This window comes from Zingiber officinale, chromosome 6B (assembly GCF_018446385.1).
Source record: "Zingiber officinale cultivar Zhangliang chromosome 6B, Zo_v1.1, whole genome shotgun sequence".
Classification (NCBI taxonomy): domain Eukaryota; kingdom Viridiplantae; phylum Streptophyta; class Magnoliopsida; order Zingiberales; family Zingiberaceae; genus Zingiber; species Zingiber officinale.
Genome location: NC_055996.1, coordinates 63,688,957 through 63,709,684, shown reverse-complemented (window position 1 = coordinate 63,709,684; position 20,728 = coordinate 63,688,957). Strand labels below are relative to the sequence as shown.

At 38.1% G+C, this 20,728-nt stretch overlaps 1 protein-coding gene across 1 annotated transcript; it reads left to right on the top strand.

Annotated features, from left to right (window-relative positions):
- Positions 1–18,583: 18,583 nt before the first annotated feature.
- On the top strand, positions 18,584–19,159 carry LOC121991046. The gene has a single exon (XM_042545075.1). It carries the CDS (start codon positions 18,584–18,586, stop codon positions 19,157–19,159), a length of 576 nt encoding a protein of 191 aa, XP_042401009.1.
- The last annotated feature ends 1,569 nt before the right edge of the window (positions 19,160–20,728 follow it).

Here is a 20,728-nt window from a genome sequence, read left to right as displayed (position 1 = left end):
ACCATCAAAAGTGTGGAACTGAGTTTTAAACAGAAATGCATAGGTGAAGCTTGAAAATGGATTTTGAAATTCTGAACACTCACAATTTCTGTAACTGAAATATGGAAGCAGAATCCATTCTTCTGATAAGCTGCAGTTGATACTGCACATCTGAAGTATTCAGCAGTTTGGTGGAATTTCATGAGTATACAGAAGCAGGAATGAAGAAACAGATTTAAAGGCTAAAAGAAAGGACTGTTAAATGCAGAGATGCAAGAATTTTAAGAGCTGGAAACAAAGTTGGAAACTGCAGAAAAAATTCTGAATTTACAGTATCAATTGTGTGCCAAGCTTTTCTTGTAACCCTAGGATCAGTAAATGATGCAAAGGAAGACCTTTATTCCTCATTGACATATGGAATTCAAATTTCAATAGTTGAAAATCTGGAAAATTCATGAAGATTGAATCTGAATGAGTAGATTCTGAAAATTCCAGTACTTCTCTGTACTTCAGCAGGTAGTGCAAGAGTGCTGATTTTTCTAAATTGAATCTGCACGTTTTGTTGCAGGTGCTCCTGCTGGAATTAAGGTTTTGAATCAAATGGTCTAGTTCCAGAAGAATAGGAACAGAAAAGAAAAGGAAACCTGCAGCATATCTTGCCTTCCAAAACTTCTTTAAACTCTGGAGAGAAGAAATGCAGAAATAATTGGATCATAGAAGCATTGTAGCTGCTGAAGGAGTTCCTGGAGAACTGAATTGAAATCTGGAAATTAATGTATTGATAATCAGATGTGTGTTAATATGTAATGCAAGTTTCTAAGTAAAAGACCAAGAAAAGCACTTGATCTCTTAATGTCAATTGGGATTCTCATCTTATATTAGAAGTTACAGAATCTGGAAATACACTATTTTGTGCCAAGGAATTTCTGAAATTATAAGTATCAAAATTCTGTAACATTTCCTTGAATCTGATTGCTTTGCCGACTTGTGTAAGGGAAAATGATTTTGAGGCTGATTTCTGAAATGGAATTCAAGGACAAGAACAAAACCAATCAAGCTGTGAAGAATGTATCAACTCAAGTTTCTAATGTATCATTTTGGTGAATATCAAATCTGTGCAGGAATTAGGCAGCTGCATTTCAATGATGAAATCAGTGAGGTTGGTTGAGTTATTAAGCTGGATGCTAATCAGAAATCAGTGCATTAAATCAGGAACCTGCAGATTTTTGATAAAAGAGAAAATTAGAGTGCTTGAAGTGCTATTATATTTAGTTATTTCCATGATGATTGTGGCTAAATCTTGTGAGCAAGGCTGCTGTTTGATGACCTTGAACTCCAGAATTGTTTATTAGATAAGCTGGAATTGCTTCAACTTTTAAATTCTGAATTGGAAATCCGATAGAAGCTGTAATTTTCAGAAATTGAGAGTCATAAGTCAGAATCTTAGAGGTTTTGTGACCTTTGCAAATTTCTGAAAGTTGTGATAAGTTCAGAAATCAAATTTTTACCATTTGTTTGCTTGTTCCTATTAATCAGCTATGTGCTAATTCTTGTCAGTGATAACTTGGAGCTCCGGCTGAACCAATATTGAGAGTATTCTATTTTCTTGAAACTGAACTTTTCATGGGTGAAAATTCTGTAAAATTGAGCTCTAAATTTGATAAGTTGCAAGTTTTGGATTTTGTGTTCTGAATTGATTTTGAGTATCAGAATTCTCAAGCTCTCAATAATCAAATGTTCATCCGTGGTCTTTGTGCTACTTTAAAAGGATTGTTTTTCTGGTAATGGAACAACAAGAATAAACAGAACATTTGATACAAAGTGCAGTAATGCAATTGTGCCAACCTTTCAATCCATTTTCAGATCTTGTTGCTGTAGAAGGTTTCAAAGAAACAAGAAGTTTCAGATCAGGCTAATCTATGTAGTGGAATTCATTTGATGTGAACCCGAGAAAAGAGATCTGAAACTACACATCCATACTTAATACTACACATTCTTCTAAATTCAAATGCTGAATTTAAAATCTGAAACTCAGGATTCCTAGAATATATTCAAAATTCAGATTTATTTCTTCTTGCTGATCTTGATTAGTAGTTAAGATGTTCTCGTCCAGAGATTTATAATTATTGAGAGGTCTAAATGAAGCTTTTGATCCCTTGTGAAAGACATCTGGTGTTCTCTTCTCTTCAAGATTGAAGCCATCTTGGAGTCTTCGCAACTACTATTGTGAAGTTGCTGAATTTAAGTCAGTTGCTGGAATGTTGCAAACTGATAGAATTTTGGCACACTGCAGCTGTAATCTAGTAAACTGGAATTTCAGGATTTAATGATGATACATTCAAACTCAAGGAGATAATTGTTGGAAGAAGAAGTTAATGTGCTGGATTCTGCAAAGATGTTTCTAGAAGTTGGATTGCTTAACAAGGCTGGATCTGGACATTTGAAGTTCTGCAACAATTCTGTAGTTGTTTAATTCTGACAGCGCTACTAGAATTCTACAGGAATAGAAATGAAGGAGAGTGCAGAATTTTACAGAACAAGGAATGTAGCATTTCTGTTAACTGAATTTACAGTAGCTGTGTCTTGGTTGAGATGACATTTGATTTCTGAAATTCTGATTTCTAAAACTGACGTACAGCAGTTGCATGCATTTGGAAATCCGTAATTGGAATTAGTATCAAGTAAAGTAGGAAATGAAATGTAGATGTCCTGATCAAAACCAGTTTGTAACCTGTATTTTTCATGACCTGATAGGATTATAGAAATGCTGAGGTAGACTGGTATGATCCAAAATATGAAAATGTTTAACTGGATTGGCACAGAATTGTTAATTTTCCATTTCTTCATGAATCTAATTGAGAACATTGGAGGGGAATTAAAGGTATCAATGATGGAAAATAAAGAATGCAAAACCACAGCTGAAACAGAAAATGAAACTGGAAATAATTGTAGCTGATGTAACTTGACTATGATGTATCAAGTTTATACCAAAATCTTATTAGAAGTCCTTAAATCCGCAAGATCTCAAGTGAAACTCTATTAATTTCAGTAACAAATGGTTTCTCATTTCACTTCATGCCTTTACAAACTGAATTTTGTAGAAACTAGATGTTGTTCATCTTGGTCAGTTTGTTTAATTCTGATGGCTGATTACGTCTAGTAGTGATTAGAAGAAACAGAGAAAAAGAAGAGAATCTGCAGAAATGAAGAAGGATGTATTATGCAGCAGTATGAAATATACAGGAGAGGTTGAATTTTTGATGAATCAAATTGAAAGTTTTTGAGAAAAGGAAGTTACTGTAGTACAATTTCAGATTGCTTAATTCTGAAAATCTGTATGGATAGAATTGAGAAGCTGGATTTCGAATGGTTGCTTTTGATGGCATCAATGCTATCTGAATTCTGAACCTGAAGTCTTGAATATTTGTTGCTGCAACTGTGTGGATTCTGCAGAGATGAAACTGATGTATCAGAAATTACCTTTTTGGTGTCAAAATCTGATGAAGTTTATCTAATTAGCATTGCTTTGTGTTATTAGATTCTCTACCTTTTTCCAGTCTCTAGTGTGCAAGATTTTGAGGATGCAAGAAATGAAAATTCTAATATTTAATCTAGACTCTGGATTTTGGAAAACACTCTGCTGAAGCATATCTTTTAAGCTGGAAACTGAGTTTACAGTTTTCAAAATTTACAGAAACTGAACCCAAACTCTTATTGAATTCTCAAGTGAAGTGGAACCTTATTTAGTGCTGTTTCTTTATGCTGTGACTGATATTTATATAAAAACAACTGGAATTTAATTTCCAATCATAGGCAGTGTTGTTTCTTATCTATTTGAGAATGATTTTAAGTATGGATTTAAGATGCAAGAACTAGTCTAGAATTCTTGAATCTGGTTTCTGTCTTCTGTTAGAAACAAATGTAGAGGGCTGAAATGCTGAAACTGTTAAAGTGCAGCTGCTGTTGGAATTTACTAGTGTTCCTCAGTTCTGTTTTCAGTTCTGAACTTTGTGCTGTTAATGTAGAAGTTGTACTTCAGTTCATTAGAGATGCTAAACCATAGAAGACGGAAACAGAGAATAGAATCTACAGAAAGGAAAAAACAGTGGCTAAAGGAATATCAAGACATTGGATATATGTTGTGTTTCATTGTCCGAGACAGCCAACACTTTAAGTGTAGGGGAGGGAGTTCTTCATCATAAATTGATGTGAGGTTGTTTTAGCTTCCAAATGCTGGAATTGAAGTGGAAAAATAGTGAAAATAGAAAAAAAAAAAAAAAAGGCAAATCAAGAGAGTATCAAATGTAGAGAAAGAGTATCAAGATTTTTGGATAGCCATCAAATTGAAGGAGATGTTAGCTTGATATTTTGAATTGGTAACAACAAATGGTATTCATCTCTTTTCACATCAAAATGGTCAACTCATCAAGTATATTCCTCCAATACTCTCATCTCCTCAATTTTTCATTGAATTCTTTACTTTTGCCATTTCATTCACTTTCATTGTTCTTTTTTATTTCATGTCAATTCTTGTTGATAAATTCCTTTTGATTCATGTATGCTATGTTTTATAGTGGTGGAGAATTAGAAAATAAACAAGCTTATGGTAGTGAAATGTTATGAGTTGCATTGAGTGAGCTCCACTTATATGCATGTTTGGGTGTGAGAGTTAGAATAGGTAAATCCCTTGTGATATTGCAACTTGCTTAATTTTTCAATTGGATTGAAACTACCATACCTACTGATTATTGTTTGGATTGTATTCATGATTGTTTGTGATCTTGAAGATGATCTTAGTTAAATTCCTTTTACTATCTTCTAGGTATTGCTAGGAAACTTTTGTGGAGCTGATTTTTAGTTTTCTTTACTTGCATGGGACGTTCAAGACTAAGTGTGGGGGATTTGATAACCATGATTTTACTATATTATTTTGATTCATATATGCATGGTTTGATGTTGATTTCATAGGTTTAAATCATGGTTACATCACATTTTATGCATTGTATAGATTTTGGACCTAATTGTAAATTATCTTATTTTTGGTGTTATTTGATGCTAATATTTGATTCTTATTTTTTAGGCATTAAAGGATCTTGGATTTGGATCTATTTGAACCAAAGTTGTGCTCAAATCGAAGTTTAAATGAGAAGATCAAGCTTCGGAGCATTATGGGTCGTTCATCGAAGATTGGACAAATCTGAACCATCCAATGAAGATCTGGTCGATCCGACCTAAGAGAGAGTAGATCTAGACCCTAGATTGAGATCAGCACCTTCGGATCGGATTTTAGGCGACTTTTCACTGTTGATCAAGTCCAAATCAATCATAGCCATCGGTTCAGATCTCAGATCTGATTTAAACCCAGAAGCTACAGTAGCTCTGGTTGTCGATCTCCTCTCCGCAGCTTCGTCCCGATGCGCATTTTCTTCCGGATTCTGACCACCTTTCCTTCTCCGATCATCCTCTCAAGCTTCAACCTCGATGGATAATCTCTACAACAGTACATCCCGATCTTCTAGAGCCATTGGAGGGGATTTCCTTCGGTGGAATTTGGCTCTCGGTATCTCTCTGTTCAGCTTAGATTTGAGGTGTTCCTCCACATTTGAGACTCCGATTCACATCAGCGACTATCGGCGGTGGTCCTCCGTTGTTCCTGAACTCCATCCGACAGCATACCATCATCCGGAGCTTCCATTCAGATCCAGAGATCGGATTTGCAGATTTTAGGCCATTCTTGGGTTTAGGGTTGTTCTAGCTCGCTGGAGGTGGTCCGCCGGCGTTGTTGAGCATACCTCTAACTGAGACGTAGCTGAGGTTCTTCGTTGAGGTCCGGAGTTGGGTGTTCTCGACTTTGGCACTCTTGTGTGACGGCAAGATTGTGAAGTTTGTATGGATTGGTTGTGAGTTGGTTCGGTTAGGGTTTATTTCCTTTTATTACTGTTTTTACAGCTTGACATAGATTCCTTTTATGTTTGTTATGTTTTTAGCAAGTAATTTAGCATTTCATTGTTGAAGCTCTACTTGTGTTTAATTTGTGCTTGGTTAATTGTTAAGTGGATAGGTTTTAAATTAGGGTTTTAATTGGTGCTTTAGATTAGGTTTTTCTGATGCCTTGCTACTTATTTCTATGCTTAAGATTAGATTCACTTGTGTTTTGCATTTCATTTTTAGTTTAAGTGTGTTAACGATTTAATCAAAACGTAGGGTGACAATGCGTTATGGTTTGATCATTGGCACCTAGTTAGATTTTCTTTATGCATTAGATTAGTTCTTATTTTCTGTGCTTTTCATTTGTTAGATTTATATTCAAAGTTCAAACCCCCATTTTCATGTTAAAACCCCCAAAAATAGGAATGAAATACAATCCTAGATTACATCCTACCGTTTGTTCCTCGAGGTTCGATCCTGGGCTCGTTATTATAATATTATTGTATAGTTAAAGGGTTCAGTGAATATATACATTATTAATTTGATTTACGAGTGTGACAGACATCGTTATCACTACCTCGGCTCGGGTTCTGGATTGGGCTGCCAGCCAGAGCTCTTCCATTTCCCTACGGAGAGAGGTTTGAAGGTCCCTGCTGTTAGAGTGTATACTAAAAGCCTAGCTTTTGGTATAAACATTTATCTAGAAATAAGAATCACATTGGTCAAATGTCTACATTTATGATAAATGTAGTTGTTCAATTAATTTATATTGTAGATAACATGGTGTGTGGTGTCACACACAGAGGATCGTGTTATCAGTACCTTATAAATTATAAACAGTAACTCACGACCATAATGGAAAGGAACAAACCATTAGAAGGTCGTAGTGTAATTAGGTATTAGTTTATCTTAACTATATAATTACACTAGTACACTTAGAGTGTATTGAGTAGGACCATTAGAGGTCGTTTCTTTTATACTGACTTTATAAAGAAACAAAGACCTCAGTTATTATGGAAGTGTGTGCTCTTAATCCTAATATAATAACAAGCACATATATTTGATATTTATTTCTTTAATTTATCAATGGGTGAGATTTAGTTCGATGAATCAATAAGCCCGATAAGTTGGGAAATGATATCACTTATAGTGTGTATTGTTGATTATAGAAGGAAACTGTGTCCTAGTGATCTAGGTTGAGAATGTCCTCAAGAGGAGCTCATAAGGATTGTCATGTTAAACCCTGCAGGTGGACTTAGTCCGACATGACGATAAGGTTGAGTGGTACTACTCTTGGACTAAGATATTAATTAAATGAGTTGTCAGTAACTCGCTTAATTAGTGGACATTTGACATCTTAAACACAGGAAGACTAACACACTCATAATAAGAAGGAGCCCAAAATGTAATTTGGGATTGGTGCGGTAGTTCAATAATAGTTCTTTAGTGGAATGAATTATTATTGATGGAATTAAGTTGTGTGTTCGGGGCGAACACGGGAAGCTTAATTTCATCGGGAGACCAAAACCAATTCCTCCTCTCGGTCCCTATCGTAGCCTCTTGTATATAGAGATTTATACCCACCACATACCCACCTTCTTACCCAACCAATAGGGGCCGGCCAAGCTAAGCTTGAAGCTCAAGCTTAGGGCCGGCCAAGCCTAAAGGTTGGCCTTAAGGTGGTCGGCCAATAGCTTGGAGCCCAAGTTTAGGTGGCCGGCCACATCATATTAAAAAGGATTTTTTATTAAAATTATTTCTTATGTGGATTTCATAGTTTTAAAAGAGAGTTTAAAAATTAAATCTTTCCTTTTAAAGCTTTCTACAAAAGATTAAGAAAAGATTCGAAATCTTTCCTTATTTATAGATTGAAAGGAGATTTTATTTTTAAGAAAAACTTTCCTTTTTGACCATGATAATAATTTAAAAGAGAAGTTTAAAAATTAAATATTCTCTTTTATTAGTTTCTACAAAAGATTAAGAAAAGATTTGATATCTTTCCTTATTTGTAGATTGAAAAGAGATTTTAATTTTTAGAGATAACTTTCCTTTTGGAAATTATCCACACGTTTAGAAGAAGAATTTTAATTTATAAAATTTCCTTTTTATTAACCAATCATGAAGGGATAAAAATTATTGGAGAAATTTTTATAAATTTCTAGAAACAAATTAGGAAGTTTTAATTCTTGTGTGAATTAAATTTTCCTTGTTTTGGGGAATTAAAAGTGGTCGGCCATTATTATTAAAAGAAGAAAATTGTTTTTTAATTAAAATAATTTTTCTTTTTTATGACAAAAGAATTAAGGAATTTTTTATTAAAATTTCCTTATTTGTCAAGACCAAGGATTATAAAAGAGGGGGTAGAGGTGCCTTCACGGGTGATCAACTCTATTATTCTTCTCCTCTCTTTTCCTCCTTGGTGGCCGGCCCTAGCTTCTTCCTCTTCTCTTCTTCTTATGGCCGGCGGCAACCTCTCTTGGAGCTCTTGATGGTGGCCGGTTCTAGCTAGGAGAAGAAGGAGAGAAAGGTGGTTTTGTTTCTTGCATCCCTTGGAGCTTGGTGGTGGTGGCCGGACCTCTACTTCTCTTGGAGAATTGTGGTGGGTGAAACTTGCAAGGAAGAAGAAGGTGCTTGGTGGTTCTCATCTCGGAAGATCGTTGCCCACACAACGTCCGAGGTTAGAAGAGGAATACGGTAGAAGATCAAGAGGTCTTTTTAGAAGGTATAACTAGTAATTTTTCCTTTCCGCATCATGCTAGTTATTTATGGAAATAATACCAAATACAAGAGGCTTACGATTCTAGTATTTCGAATATGTTTTTCGAAGTTGTGTTCTTTTATTTTTCTTTTCCTTGTGATTTGATTATTCTTTTTGGTTGACCTAAAGTTATTTTAGGAAATTAAATATTAGCTTTCCATAAAAGGTTTTGTCTAGTCGGTGGTGGTTGTTCCCATATCCAAGAAGGTCATGTGCCTCGCCACGTCAGTACTGGGAACCAATTATGGAAATTAATATTTAATGGAATTAATAACTTAGGTGATTTGGATCAAACGTGTTAAGTTCCGCAGGAGATCCAAGTCTAAACCTTAAAGAACAAATAGATTAAGTTTTGGATCAAACGTGTTAAGTTCCGCAGGCGATCCAAAATTTAATTTAAAAGAACACATGGTAGCTAGGAAAAGGTTCAGACCTTTGTACAAAATTTTTGTACAGTGGAACCTCTAGGTTTTCCGAGTAGCAACCAACACCTGCTAATCGTCATTTCAAGCAAGACTTCTTCTTTAAGAGCAAGCTGGTGATGTAGAGAGGATAGCTCGTTTGGTTCCATAAGTGAGAGAGGGTTAACTTGAAGAAAATAAGGTGGAAGTATATGTGGCCCTTTTATAAGGAGGAAGAAGGTGAAGGGATTACCTCGGAACATGAGACGGCGTTTAGGGAACAATGTGACATTTATGAGAAAGGGGCATGATCAGAAATCGAAGGATCAACACGCGTGTAATAAAATACCGCTTATCTTTTATGGGCAGTGGTAAATGCTAAGTGGGATGTGGGGAAAAGGGGTCCAGAAATAATGAAACACAGGTCAGGACAGGTAAGACTGAGGTTGGGGTCTAGTCAGTCGGACCAGAGCCTCCTTCGACTAGAGTTGAGGGGGAGGCTTGTGATACGGTATATGATAGTGGGGTCGGACAGTGGACGTGGTCGGAAGTCCAGCCCTCGGGGTGGTCAGAAGCCAAGCCCGCGTGGCGGTCAGAAGTCAAGCTCACGTGGCGGTCAGAAGTCAGACCTACGTGGTGGTCAAGAGTCTGGCCTACATGGAGGTCAAGAATACGGCCTACGTGGAGTTCAAAGGGTCAGGTTACAAGATGATCCTGGTCAGGCACAAGTGGCAGTCCGAGGTTAGACCTACGCGTCGAGTAGGAACTCGAAAGCAAGGATACAGGTCAGGACTTATAGTCTTGCGGCACAGAATATCTGGACCAAAGCGTACAAGTCAGGATGTGCAAACCAAGGATACAGATCAGGACTTATAGCCTTGCGGCACAGAATATCGGGACCAAAGAGTACAGGGCAGGATATGCAAACCAAGGATACAGGTTAGGACTTATAGCCTTGCGGCATAGAATATCGAGACCAAAGCGTACAGGTCGGGATGTGCAAGCTAAGGATACAGATCAGGACTTATAGCCTTGCAGCACAGAATATCGGGACCAAGGCGTACAGGTCGGGATGTGCAAGCTAAGGATACAGGTCAGGACTTCTGGCACAGGATACCTGGATCAAAGCGTGCAGGTCGAGATGGGGCAGCTAAGGATGTAGGTCAGGATTTCTGACATAGGTCACATGGATCAAGACGTACAGGTTGGGACAGACGGAATCGGACGGAGGCGTACAGGTCGGGACACAGGATAAGCGGAACCAAGCCAAGGCATACAGGTCACAAAACCAGGTAAGGTAGGTCAGGAGTTCACAAGACAGGACAAGCAAGACAGGGCTGGGTGTAGATTTGTGAAGCGACAAATGCAGGTTAGCAAATATAGGTCTACACCCCACAGAGCGAGGCCGGCAAGCATAGGGACCCAATCCAGGGTTAACAGATCCGGGCAAGCATACACTATACGACAAGCAAGTCAGGGAATCGTAACAACCTGTCAGGGAATAATCACTGCCTATCAGATAATATGCTAACGGTCTGATACTCACCACCCGCTGATTCCTTCCTAGACCTATAGGTGTAAAATACCGAAAATAAGCGAATATTAATAAGGGAATTTCTCGAAATTTTTGGAAATTTTTCGGGAATTTTTCGGAGCTCGTATGGACGAGTTTACGGGGATTAAATGGGGTCTCGGGAAAGCCAATTTAGACTACCCCATTTAAGTGAGGAAAAGTTTTATTTTATTTTATTTTATTTTTCTTATTTCTATTTCTTTTCCTTCCTCGTGCTGTGCTCTCACCCGACGCCCGAGCCTTCTTCCCCGCGCGAACCTGAGCCCTAACCGCACGGCGATTTCCTCCAGCTTCTCCTTCATTTTCTTCCTCCCGAGCCGCACACCCGAAGCCTTCTTCTTCTTCTCATCTCCATCGCGCGATGCCAACCCCAATCTGCCGGCCACAGTCAAGCCCTAGTGCCGACCATCGGAAGCCTCTACCTTCCTTCCCCTTTGATCTTCGCGTCGATCGCCCTCTCCCTCGCACGGAGCAGTGCCGACGCCGGAGTAGGGGTGTTGTTGTTCTTGCTGTGCCCTAGATCGCCGGCGTGGAAGGGACAATTAGGACTCTGAGGGTAAGCTACCGATCCTTCCTCTTTTCTGATCTATGATTGGTGCCCTAGATTGTGTCTTCTTCCTCGGTTCTTACTCTTCCTCTCTGATTGTCGGCAATCCTAGGTCAGGTCTTGGATCCTTTCTTCATTCTTGTTAACCCTGGTACGCTGCTTTGCGGATTAGATCGGATCGGGAGACCTTTCTGGAAGCAATCTATTGAGGTAACAGTGGTAATTATGTGGATTCAGGGACTTTGATGAATTCTTCCTCCTTAGGATAATCTTCTTGCTTGATTCATTACTTGATCCGATTAAATAGGGAAGGATTTCAGTAGGATTGTGTTCTGTGAATTTTCTTTGGCTCCAGCAGCAGCTTACCTTGGTTACGACAGCCACTTCATCTAGTAGCTTTTCTGATTTCAGTAATTATAGTAGCTGAGATAGAGGTAAGGAACAGGGAATTGGTACATGATCATGTGTAGATTTGAACTAGGGTTATGTTTGTATTTGAATTAGGTATGATTTGGATTTAATTTAGGCAGGTTGAGGAAGTTGGTTTGGGGTTTTTGCCCTAAATAGTTCTGAGGAATTTTATTTAGTTATTTATGTAAATTGTAGCTAAATAAAATATATTTATATTGTTTGACACAGGACTTTGATGCGAGACGAGCATCGCGATGTCGGAATTGGACATTCCTATTGGAGGCGGGTACTTTTGACTTTATGTCGTTTGATATGCATAGTAGTGAATTTAACAAATTGCATTAATTATGTTCCTCATTCTGTTTCGGTTAATCACTACCCAAAACTTGTTACATGCTTGATTGATTGCTTGGTTTGCATCTCATGTATAATTTACCTGTTTATACATGCTTGTAGGGGTAGTGATATACCATGCTTCACCATGTTCAGGACCTAGATTGTATATCTTATCTGATCTGTGTACCGTTGTTTTGATTCATTGACTTATGGTGCACTTTCTATATATATACATGGTTTAGCTCAGGATATTTTGTGGTTAGTGTCATGCACCATTTGCATGATTGCATGCTGTGCGATAGTCCGCTCCATTATTGTTGAGCACATCGCCAGTTACATGGATCTGCACACACCACCACTCATGGGTTAGTGGTCGATTCAGGCAGTGTGTGTTGCAGCAGGGACTTTGTTTGGCTCCGTTGGTCCGCTCATGGGTAGTGTGATGCAACGTGTTAGCCGGCAGAGATTCCTCCCCGTGATCGTGTACCGGGAGTTGAGAGCATTGCGCTCCCCCATTTATGATTTGGGGTAGGAGGATAGGTGTACTCCGACAGCATCCCGTCCACTCGGTCACTCATCGGGAGCAGTGACGACAGAGTGCACGGTTGTCACAGCCCTACCCACTTGACCTCACTATTATGTGTGAGATGATTGACTGGTGTCAGGGGTGACCAGGACGCATCATTGGCATCATATGCATGATGCATTTATTGCTTGTGTTTGTGTTTGCTGCATTTATATGCTGCATATTGTTTGGATACCTATGTTTGACATGCATACAGGATTTCTATACCACTTGGACTGTTTGTCCTTATACCCAGGTCCTGGTTAGTACAGTTTCTCTCCTGTTTACTTCAGTGTATTTTTTATCTTTCTTATATCAGGAGACTGTACGCATGATTAGTGCTAGGTGTTATTTCCCTACTTTGTATATCAGTTGTACCTGCTGAGTGTTGGACTCACCCCGCCTCCACTGTTGTTATTTTTCAGGTTGACGTTGTCAGGAGAGAGTTCCAGTTGCTAGTCCCCTGCAGACCACGAGGATTTATTGATCTTTTGGTTTTCTTCTTTATTAGACCATGTTTTGAACTTGTTATGTTTTGGATTATTTTTACTTATGGATCTTGTATGGATTTCTTATCATTGATGGACTTTGTTGTGGTTTAGATATGTTTTACTCCATGCCTGCCTGGACGGCAGAAGAGGTGAGTTTGTCGGATTTGAGCTTTACGAGTGTAGTGGAGTAGGGTTGATTTCGAGTCAGAGTATTATTCTTCCGTTTACTTGTTATATAAACTGCGTGGAATGTCTGTGTATTGTATTTTATTTCTGCTATTATTCCAGCCGCATGTGGCTGAGGTATGTGGATATGTAGAAAGTTTCATATTGTCCGCCGTACAGGGGAGATGCTGCCGAAATTTCTTCGGACAGGGACTCCTCCGGGGCGTGACAATAGGAGGACACCACGTGTCATTCATCGGCAGACAAAGGCTGACATCCGACATTCCCTGACACCCGTCAGACTCCAGAAGCACCCATTGCAGTATAAAAAGGGAAGCTTTGTCCCTTACGTAGGTATGCTCACTCGTCTTTTCATTCTCGTCTTTCACTTTTCGTCCTTTTACTGTGTTTCTGGGGAAAAAGTACTTGACTTGAGCGTCGGAGGGGCTGACTCGGGGATTTTTTCCCTGGTTCTTGGTCTCTAACGTGAGGCGGCTTATCTGAGTGTACGCAGGGTCCTTACTTCATCATCCCCGTCATCACTCCCCCCCCCCCGGTCATCCGCTCGTGTGAGCCCTTCCAGCGGGTGCCAGATCGACCAAGTTTTGTAACGACTTTCCGTCAACCTCGAGGACAGCTCTTCCGGTGTGAGCCCTTCCGCCTCTGTTTGACTCAACTTCCGGACGGAATCAGATAGTCATTTCAACTTACGAGTGGATCTACTGAACGAGACAATCCAATTGATTTGTAAGATGTTCATATTTTTCCCTCTGTTTCTACCTAAATGGAGAACTAGAAAGGCGCCACGGGGCTGAGAGTGATAGAAGCAAAAGCTGCAGGATCTACTTCTAGAAAACTAAATGCTTACGGAAAAAATAAAATAAAATAACAAAAAACGACCAAAAAAAAAATCTAATATAGTGTCATACATATTTTCTCAAGGATTACACAACAAAACAAAGTCAACTTTATCTATAAGATACGAGATTAGAATTAACAAATATACTGTTCAGTGTCCTATTTCTTCTCTAGGTAATAAGTTTTGAACTTTAAAATTTAAACAGCTTCAGTCATCCTCTTATACCAACTGAAACAAAATCAAGGGGAAGATGTTGGAAACTGACATGAAAGATTCATAATATATCCAAAAAATGAAGATGAGTTTCACAACTAAAACGTCTAGGAAATCACATCCTCTGTCCTCCTTTTTTTCTATCCCCGTATTTCACTCATCGCCTCTAGCCCATCGCTGACAGCCTCCGACTGTCGCACCAGTCAAAACTATACCTCGAGAGGAAGGTGAACCCAAGGAGATCGCCGTTGGTGCGATGAACGTCGGAATCCGGCTGATCTGAGCAGGAACTCAGATCGACAGTAGAGGAAAGCCTGCTCAGATCCGGTCGGATTTCGGCGTCGTTCGCACCAACAGCGATCTCTCAGGGTTCACCTTCCCAGGGTATAGTTTTGATTTGTATCTGCAATAGATGAGAAGGAAAAAAATACAAATCACTAGCTTATTTGGAAAAAAACTGAAAATGAAATTGACTCGCATTATTTTTTATTAAAATAAAACTCAAATACAATGAGAAATATCGATACAATTGCTATTCCTCCAACGATAATAAACAGAAAAGCGCAGAATCTTTTAACTTGATAATAGGGATGATTTATCCAACTTATCTATTTTTTTCTATACCGTATACTTTCTGAAATATTCCGTAGACAGAAAAATTATATTGCTGCTGTACTAATGTTTTAATATACTAAACTTTTAGTATGATAAAATTATACCGTTTAGTGTAAAATTTTAATATTGAAATGGCATACCGAAAATTTTGATATAAATGTTATACCAATATTAATATTGAAAATTTCAGTACGATATTATATCGTACCAAAATTTTTAATATACCATTAAATCAATATAATTTAGTATATTCAGTATAATATGTACAATGTACTAAAATTTTAGATATTTTTCTACGCTCCTACTTGAGAATTGATCTCAAGTAAAAGTTTGTAAAACTATGCAAAAATAAAGACAAATGTAAAAGTGCATTGCATTGTAGCAAACGAGACACCCGTTGTGTTGGGCTTTGATGGCAAAAGATGGCTTTGATCAAATCACGCTAGTTGAATGGGCAATAAAATTTTGAAATATTTTCCTTCGTGTTTAAGTTACCTCCAAAAATCAAGTGTAAATTGATTGGCAAGCTAATTTGTAACTCAGATTTACATTTTGATTTTGGGAGTTAAAATTTTAAGAACAATATGGGAAAAATTTACGATGAGAATGTAATTTTGTATAACATCCAGGGCAGTGCATCAATTAGGTCCTTCTAACAATTAATCAGACATTTAAGAATCCACTCTTAACTGTGATATACTGTATAGATTTTTCTCTAATGGAATGACAACTCTAAGGGTGTGTTTGGTTCAAGTCATCATCTATAACCTTGGTTATGTAATTACTAGGTAATCACATAACCAAGGTTATGGGGAATACAACATAACTTATTAGGTGTTTGGTTCAACTAAAATTATGCAATTAGTTAGTTTTACATTTACTAATTTACCCTTTAACTTTTTGATTTAATTTAATTGAATGAAAACCTTTTTTATCTCTTCTCTCCCGTGACTTCTCTTCTTCCTTGCCGTTGTTTCCGAACTCCAATCACGAGTCTCTTCCACGAAAAACGAACAGGTACAGAGCTCGGAGGGAAGAGAAGGCATAGTGATGTCGCGACATCCCTTCTCATCTCCTCTCCACTCTCCAATCAGACTGGATCGCAATCCATCAGCTTTCAATTTAATAAACAATTTGCTCATCTCCTCTCCAATCAGACTGGATCGCAATCCATCAACTTTCAATTTAATGAACAATTTTCCATCATCCTTACCTTGCTTTGCTTGCAAAACCCACCAATCGGAGAAGTTATACGTCACGATGTTTGCCCTTCTGAGACATTTCGTCGAACGGTTGGAATGCAAAGCAGAAGTCTTGTTCCCTGCAGCACTCCGATATCAAAACGTTGCAAGTGTAGAGATTGGGACAGACTCCACTCTGCTTCATCTCGTTGTACATCTCAAAACCAAGAGTAGGGAATCCGTTGCTAAAGCAGCCGTTGATCATGACGGTGAGTGAACTCGTTGGGGGACACGCCCCAACCTTTCTTCCGGTCGAACAATCGCTTTGCGGCATCAAAGCTGCCTCTTTTACAGCACCCGTCGATCAAGCTGGTATAGATGACCACACTGGAAGCCTCACAGCTGGCCTCGAACTCGTCAAGCAAAATGGAAGCTTAGTTGAAGAGTCTGGCGTCGCAGAGGCTAAACTGTGTTCATCGTGAGGCATCTGGGTCCTAGCTTTGTGGAAGAGTGAGGAGGCGGTGTGGAGGAGGTCAGCATCAAGGAGGAGGCGCGCGGATGAGGCGGTTGAAGGTGGCGGGATGAGGGTTGAGGCCGTGGCGGAGCATGTGGTGGAGGTAGAGGGCGGCCGAGCGAGGATCGTGGGATGAGTCTTTGGTAGTCGAGGAGGTGACGGAGGACGAGGGCGGAGGTGGAAGGGTCGAAGATCGGATAGGTTTTGATCAGCTGTTGGAAGGATCGAAGGTGTGGTTGGTGTCGGAGCTGGTTGCAAGCAAAGGCGGTGACTGCCATGCCGACCAGCGACCAAGGAGAGGATCTGAGGGTAATTTTGGAAGAAGAAGATTGATAACCCCGGAATCGTGAAAAACCTAAGCTTTCCAAGGTTTTCTGATTCCGGGTTATATTCCCTGATTGCTGACGTGGTGGGAATATTGTATTACCGAGAATCACTGATTACTTAAACCAAACAATGTTGTCGTTGATAATCTACCAAGGTTATCATTGATAACCCCCAACCAAACACACCCTAAGATCATTGGCAATTTGGATAGGTTTCCGTAAATACTTTCAATTTATCTTGATCGTTGATGGAAAATTTTTACAATATCGAATCCGTCATTTTCAAGATTAATTGATTCAAAGAACTAGATATCTGAATTATCAAAAAACAAATGATGTGATTTGATAAAATAACCGATGTTGGATGGCTTCTAAAGATAAGTTATACAACAAATGTGCAATGTAAACAATAATATCATATCATACAATATTTACAATATGAGAAACAACAGAGGTAAAATAGGCCTTCAAAACTAGTAAAGATCAACACTAATTTCTAAATAAACAACTAGGAGTAGGCTTACCTCGGCACAATAATTATTTCATTCATGAAAACCATAACAAAAGTATGATTTGTTCAGTGGAATAGGCATACAAATGAAATTTTTATTTTTGATCAATATGGTTTATCAGTCTAGATGCATTTGTCAACTTCATAACTCTGACTCAGAATTTTTTTTTTTTCAAATAGTGTTGACTGATGCCGGATAAAATTCGTCAGTCGATGAGCAATAAACTCCATCAAATCTCCTCAAATCCAAATTCAAAGTTTATAAGTTCATCAATCGATTGTAACTATCTAACAGTCGATTGATACATCTATTTCAACTATGCCAAGATTGAATTTTTTACCTTAACTAGTATTTGATTATTCTCAATCTACTTAGACTTCTTTCGCTAGCTCCGGTCAATCTTGACTTGTTGAGACTTCCTTGACCTAGCATTTGATCAATCTTTATCTGTTGAAACTTTGACATTATCTAGAATTCGATCAATATTGATATGTCGAAACTTTATCATTACCTAGCATCTTGTCATTTATCATTTCACCACTGCTTAATATTTGATTCTCTACGATGACCTCTTAGAACTTTCCTCTTTGCTAAGTGTATAGTCAATCTTAATTAAATTGGACTTCACTTCTAATATTAAATGTTCGGTCCATCATATATAACCCATTTACACTTTAATTCTCTTTTATCAATTTGATTAATATAATCCATTTGAACTTCTCTCTTACAAATTCCCTATTAAACTTTTAACTATCATGTATTCGGTCAACTATGATACATTTAGACTTCTTTATTATCAAATATTTGATCAATCTTGACTTTATTAACTTCATCCTTAACCCACTAAATCAATCTTGATCAACTTTATTGGAGATCGATTGCATGAATAACCTCTGTATCAAACTCTCATTAAGTTTGGCAAGCTTGGCGTCTCATTTTTACTTTTGTCAATCATATTAGTAACTTTCAAATAATTATGGTCATTTGACGATCTCAAAAATTTATAGGTATTTTTTAAAATATATGTAAACTTTGAGATGTGAAATGTAATTTTCAGAAACTTTTTTACTGACTAATTTAACTAGAGGGTAAAATATAAATTATCAAATTCTGAGGATAAATGACAAAATCGGAAAATATTCTCAAGCAGTAAATACGTGATCTCCAGCCGCTAGGGTTTCGGGAGAGGATCAAATCGAGGAGAGAACGATGAAGAGACTACTATACTTCACCCTCTTCTGCAAAACCGTGCCTTCCGCTCGTTCTCCTCGCTCCCACGATGCTGCAGTCCTCTTTGCCATCTTACCTTACTCGGCCTCGGCCACCGCCGCTGGCGCCGCATCCACCACTGGGAAGCACATGTTCATGGCTCAATACCTCGTCGACTCATGTGGCTTCGACCAGGAGAAGGCCACCAAGGCCTCGAAGCTTCTCAAGAGCATCCAAACCTGGCAGCAGCCCGACTCCGTCCTTGCTTTCCTCAGAAGTTACGGCTTCGATGACGCATCGGTAAAAAAGATCCTACATTGCTCCCCCAAATGTCTTCTTTTGGACGTAGCGAAGATACTTGCCCCAAAGTTCCGATCTTTCGAAGGTCTGGGTTTCTCTCCATCCGATATCGTTCACCTCGTCCGATCAAATTCCATCACAACCAAAATCGAACACGAACGCACTGTGCCTAAGATCGAATTTTGGCAAGACCTTCTCGGGTCTAAGGATGCGCTGGTGAAGCTGTTCAAGAGTAACAATTGGGTTCTTGGGTACAGTTCAAGACCCAATTTTTAGTTACCTAATATATTTTTTATAAAAGGGAGAGGAACCATTGCCACATGGATGAAATGATTGAATACTTTTTGAATTTTGTGTAAGATCAATTGAATGAATAAATTTGACCGACTTATTAAATTAAACGAACAAGTTTGAATAAATATGTATTCAGCTCGTTAATATTTATAAACACGTTAATATTTATAAATAATGTTCACCAATAAAACTTTTATAAATATGTTAAATAAACAATGAAAATTTCAAAATGAACAAATAAAATTATATTATCAAACTCAATAACCAACAAAATAAACTTAAAATATAAAAATTTTAAATAAATCAAACAAACTTGATTTGAGGGTTTGGTAACATTTAAATGAATCAAGTTCAAGGCAAATTTAAACCAAACTCAAGCTTATAAAAAAGAAATCAAACCAAGATTAAACAATTATTTCAATGATTTGATTTATTTTATGATTGATATTCTGAAACACTATAACACTATGAGTTTGTGAGTAAAAACGTGAAAGGCCACTTTTAACTTTTGGAGGCAATGCAAACTTTGGATGGTTGGGAATAAAGTAGGAATGAACAAGTTTAAGAAAAAACAAGTGAGAATAAAGCTTTTTTGTCGGTCTGGAATCAGAAGGCTTGGTCCCTACAATAAGTCATAATAATGTAAGATATGCTTTCTAGGACAGTAAACAAACCAAGACAAGTCAAGTTTTGTGGTGTTGGATCTTGTTTGATAATGTCACCGTGCCAAGCCAATCTAAGTCTAAAATGAACCAAACTGTTGAAATGATTATTCAAACTTGGTTTGGTTTCTTTTTTATTGGCTTGAACTTGGTTCAAGTTTGATTGAGCTTGGTTCAAGCTTGCCTTGAACTTGGTTTGTTTAGAAGTTATTAAGTTTCTAATTCAAGCTTGTTTGATTGCTTGAATTTTTTTACATTTTAAGCTTGTTTAGTTGGTTATTGAACTTGATAATACAAATTTATTTGTAAACATGCTTCAATAATATTGTTCACAAATATTTTGCTTGAGTTAATGACTCCGGAATTTGCTGCTTTAATGACTCGTTTGCCTGAGTTAAATCATGCAACTGTTGAGCTACGCTTGTACTCATCACACAGTGCTGAAAAATAGATGTTAGTAGTAATCAAAATGGAAGAGAAATGGTTAATTAAAAGTTGTGTTACCTTAGTTTGTTCATATAAAAATCTGTCTGATAATTCTACGGGAGTAAGCTCACCGAGTTGTTTTCTTGCCTCTTTCCAAGCATTCATTAACTGACCTCCTAATAATATGGGAAGGAGTGAATGTCAAAGATAATGAAGCTTGAACAGAGGGTAAGGAGAAAATGTAAAAGGGTGAGTCATGTGTAGGCAAGGGACATTCTCCCTAGAAAGACATAAGGAAACTAGGGTCAAAGATGTCGCCTGGTACAGAAATAGTCTCCTGAATTTGAGCAAGTTGTGGAATGGAAAGGGTCGGATAAAGGGTGAACAAAATGAGTTCAGGAGATTGTCCTCTCGTGTTCTCCTGGGCAGGATCTTCTTGAGTGGAAGGTGTTTTTCTCTTTGG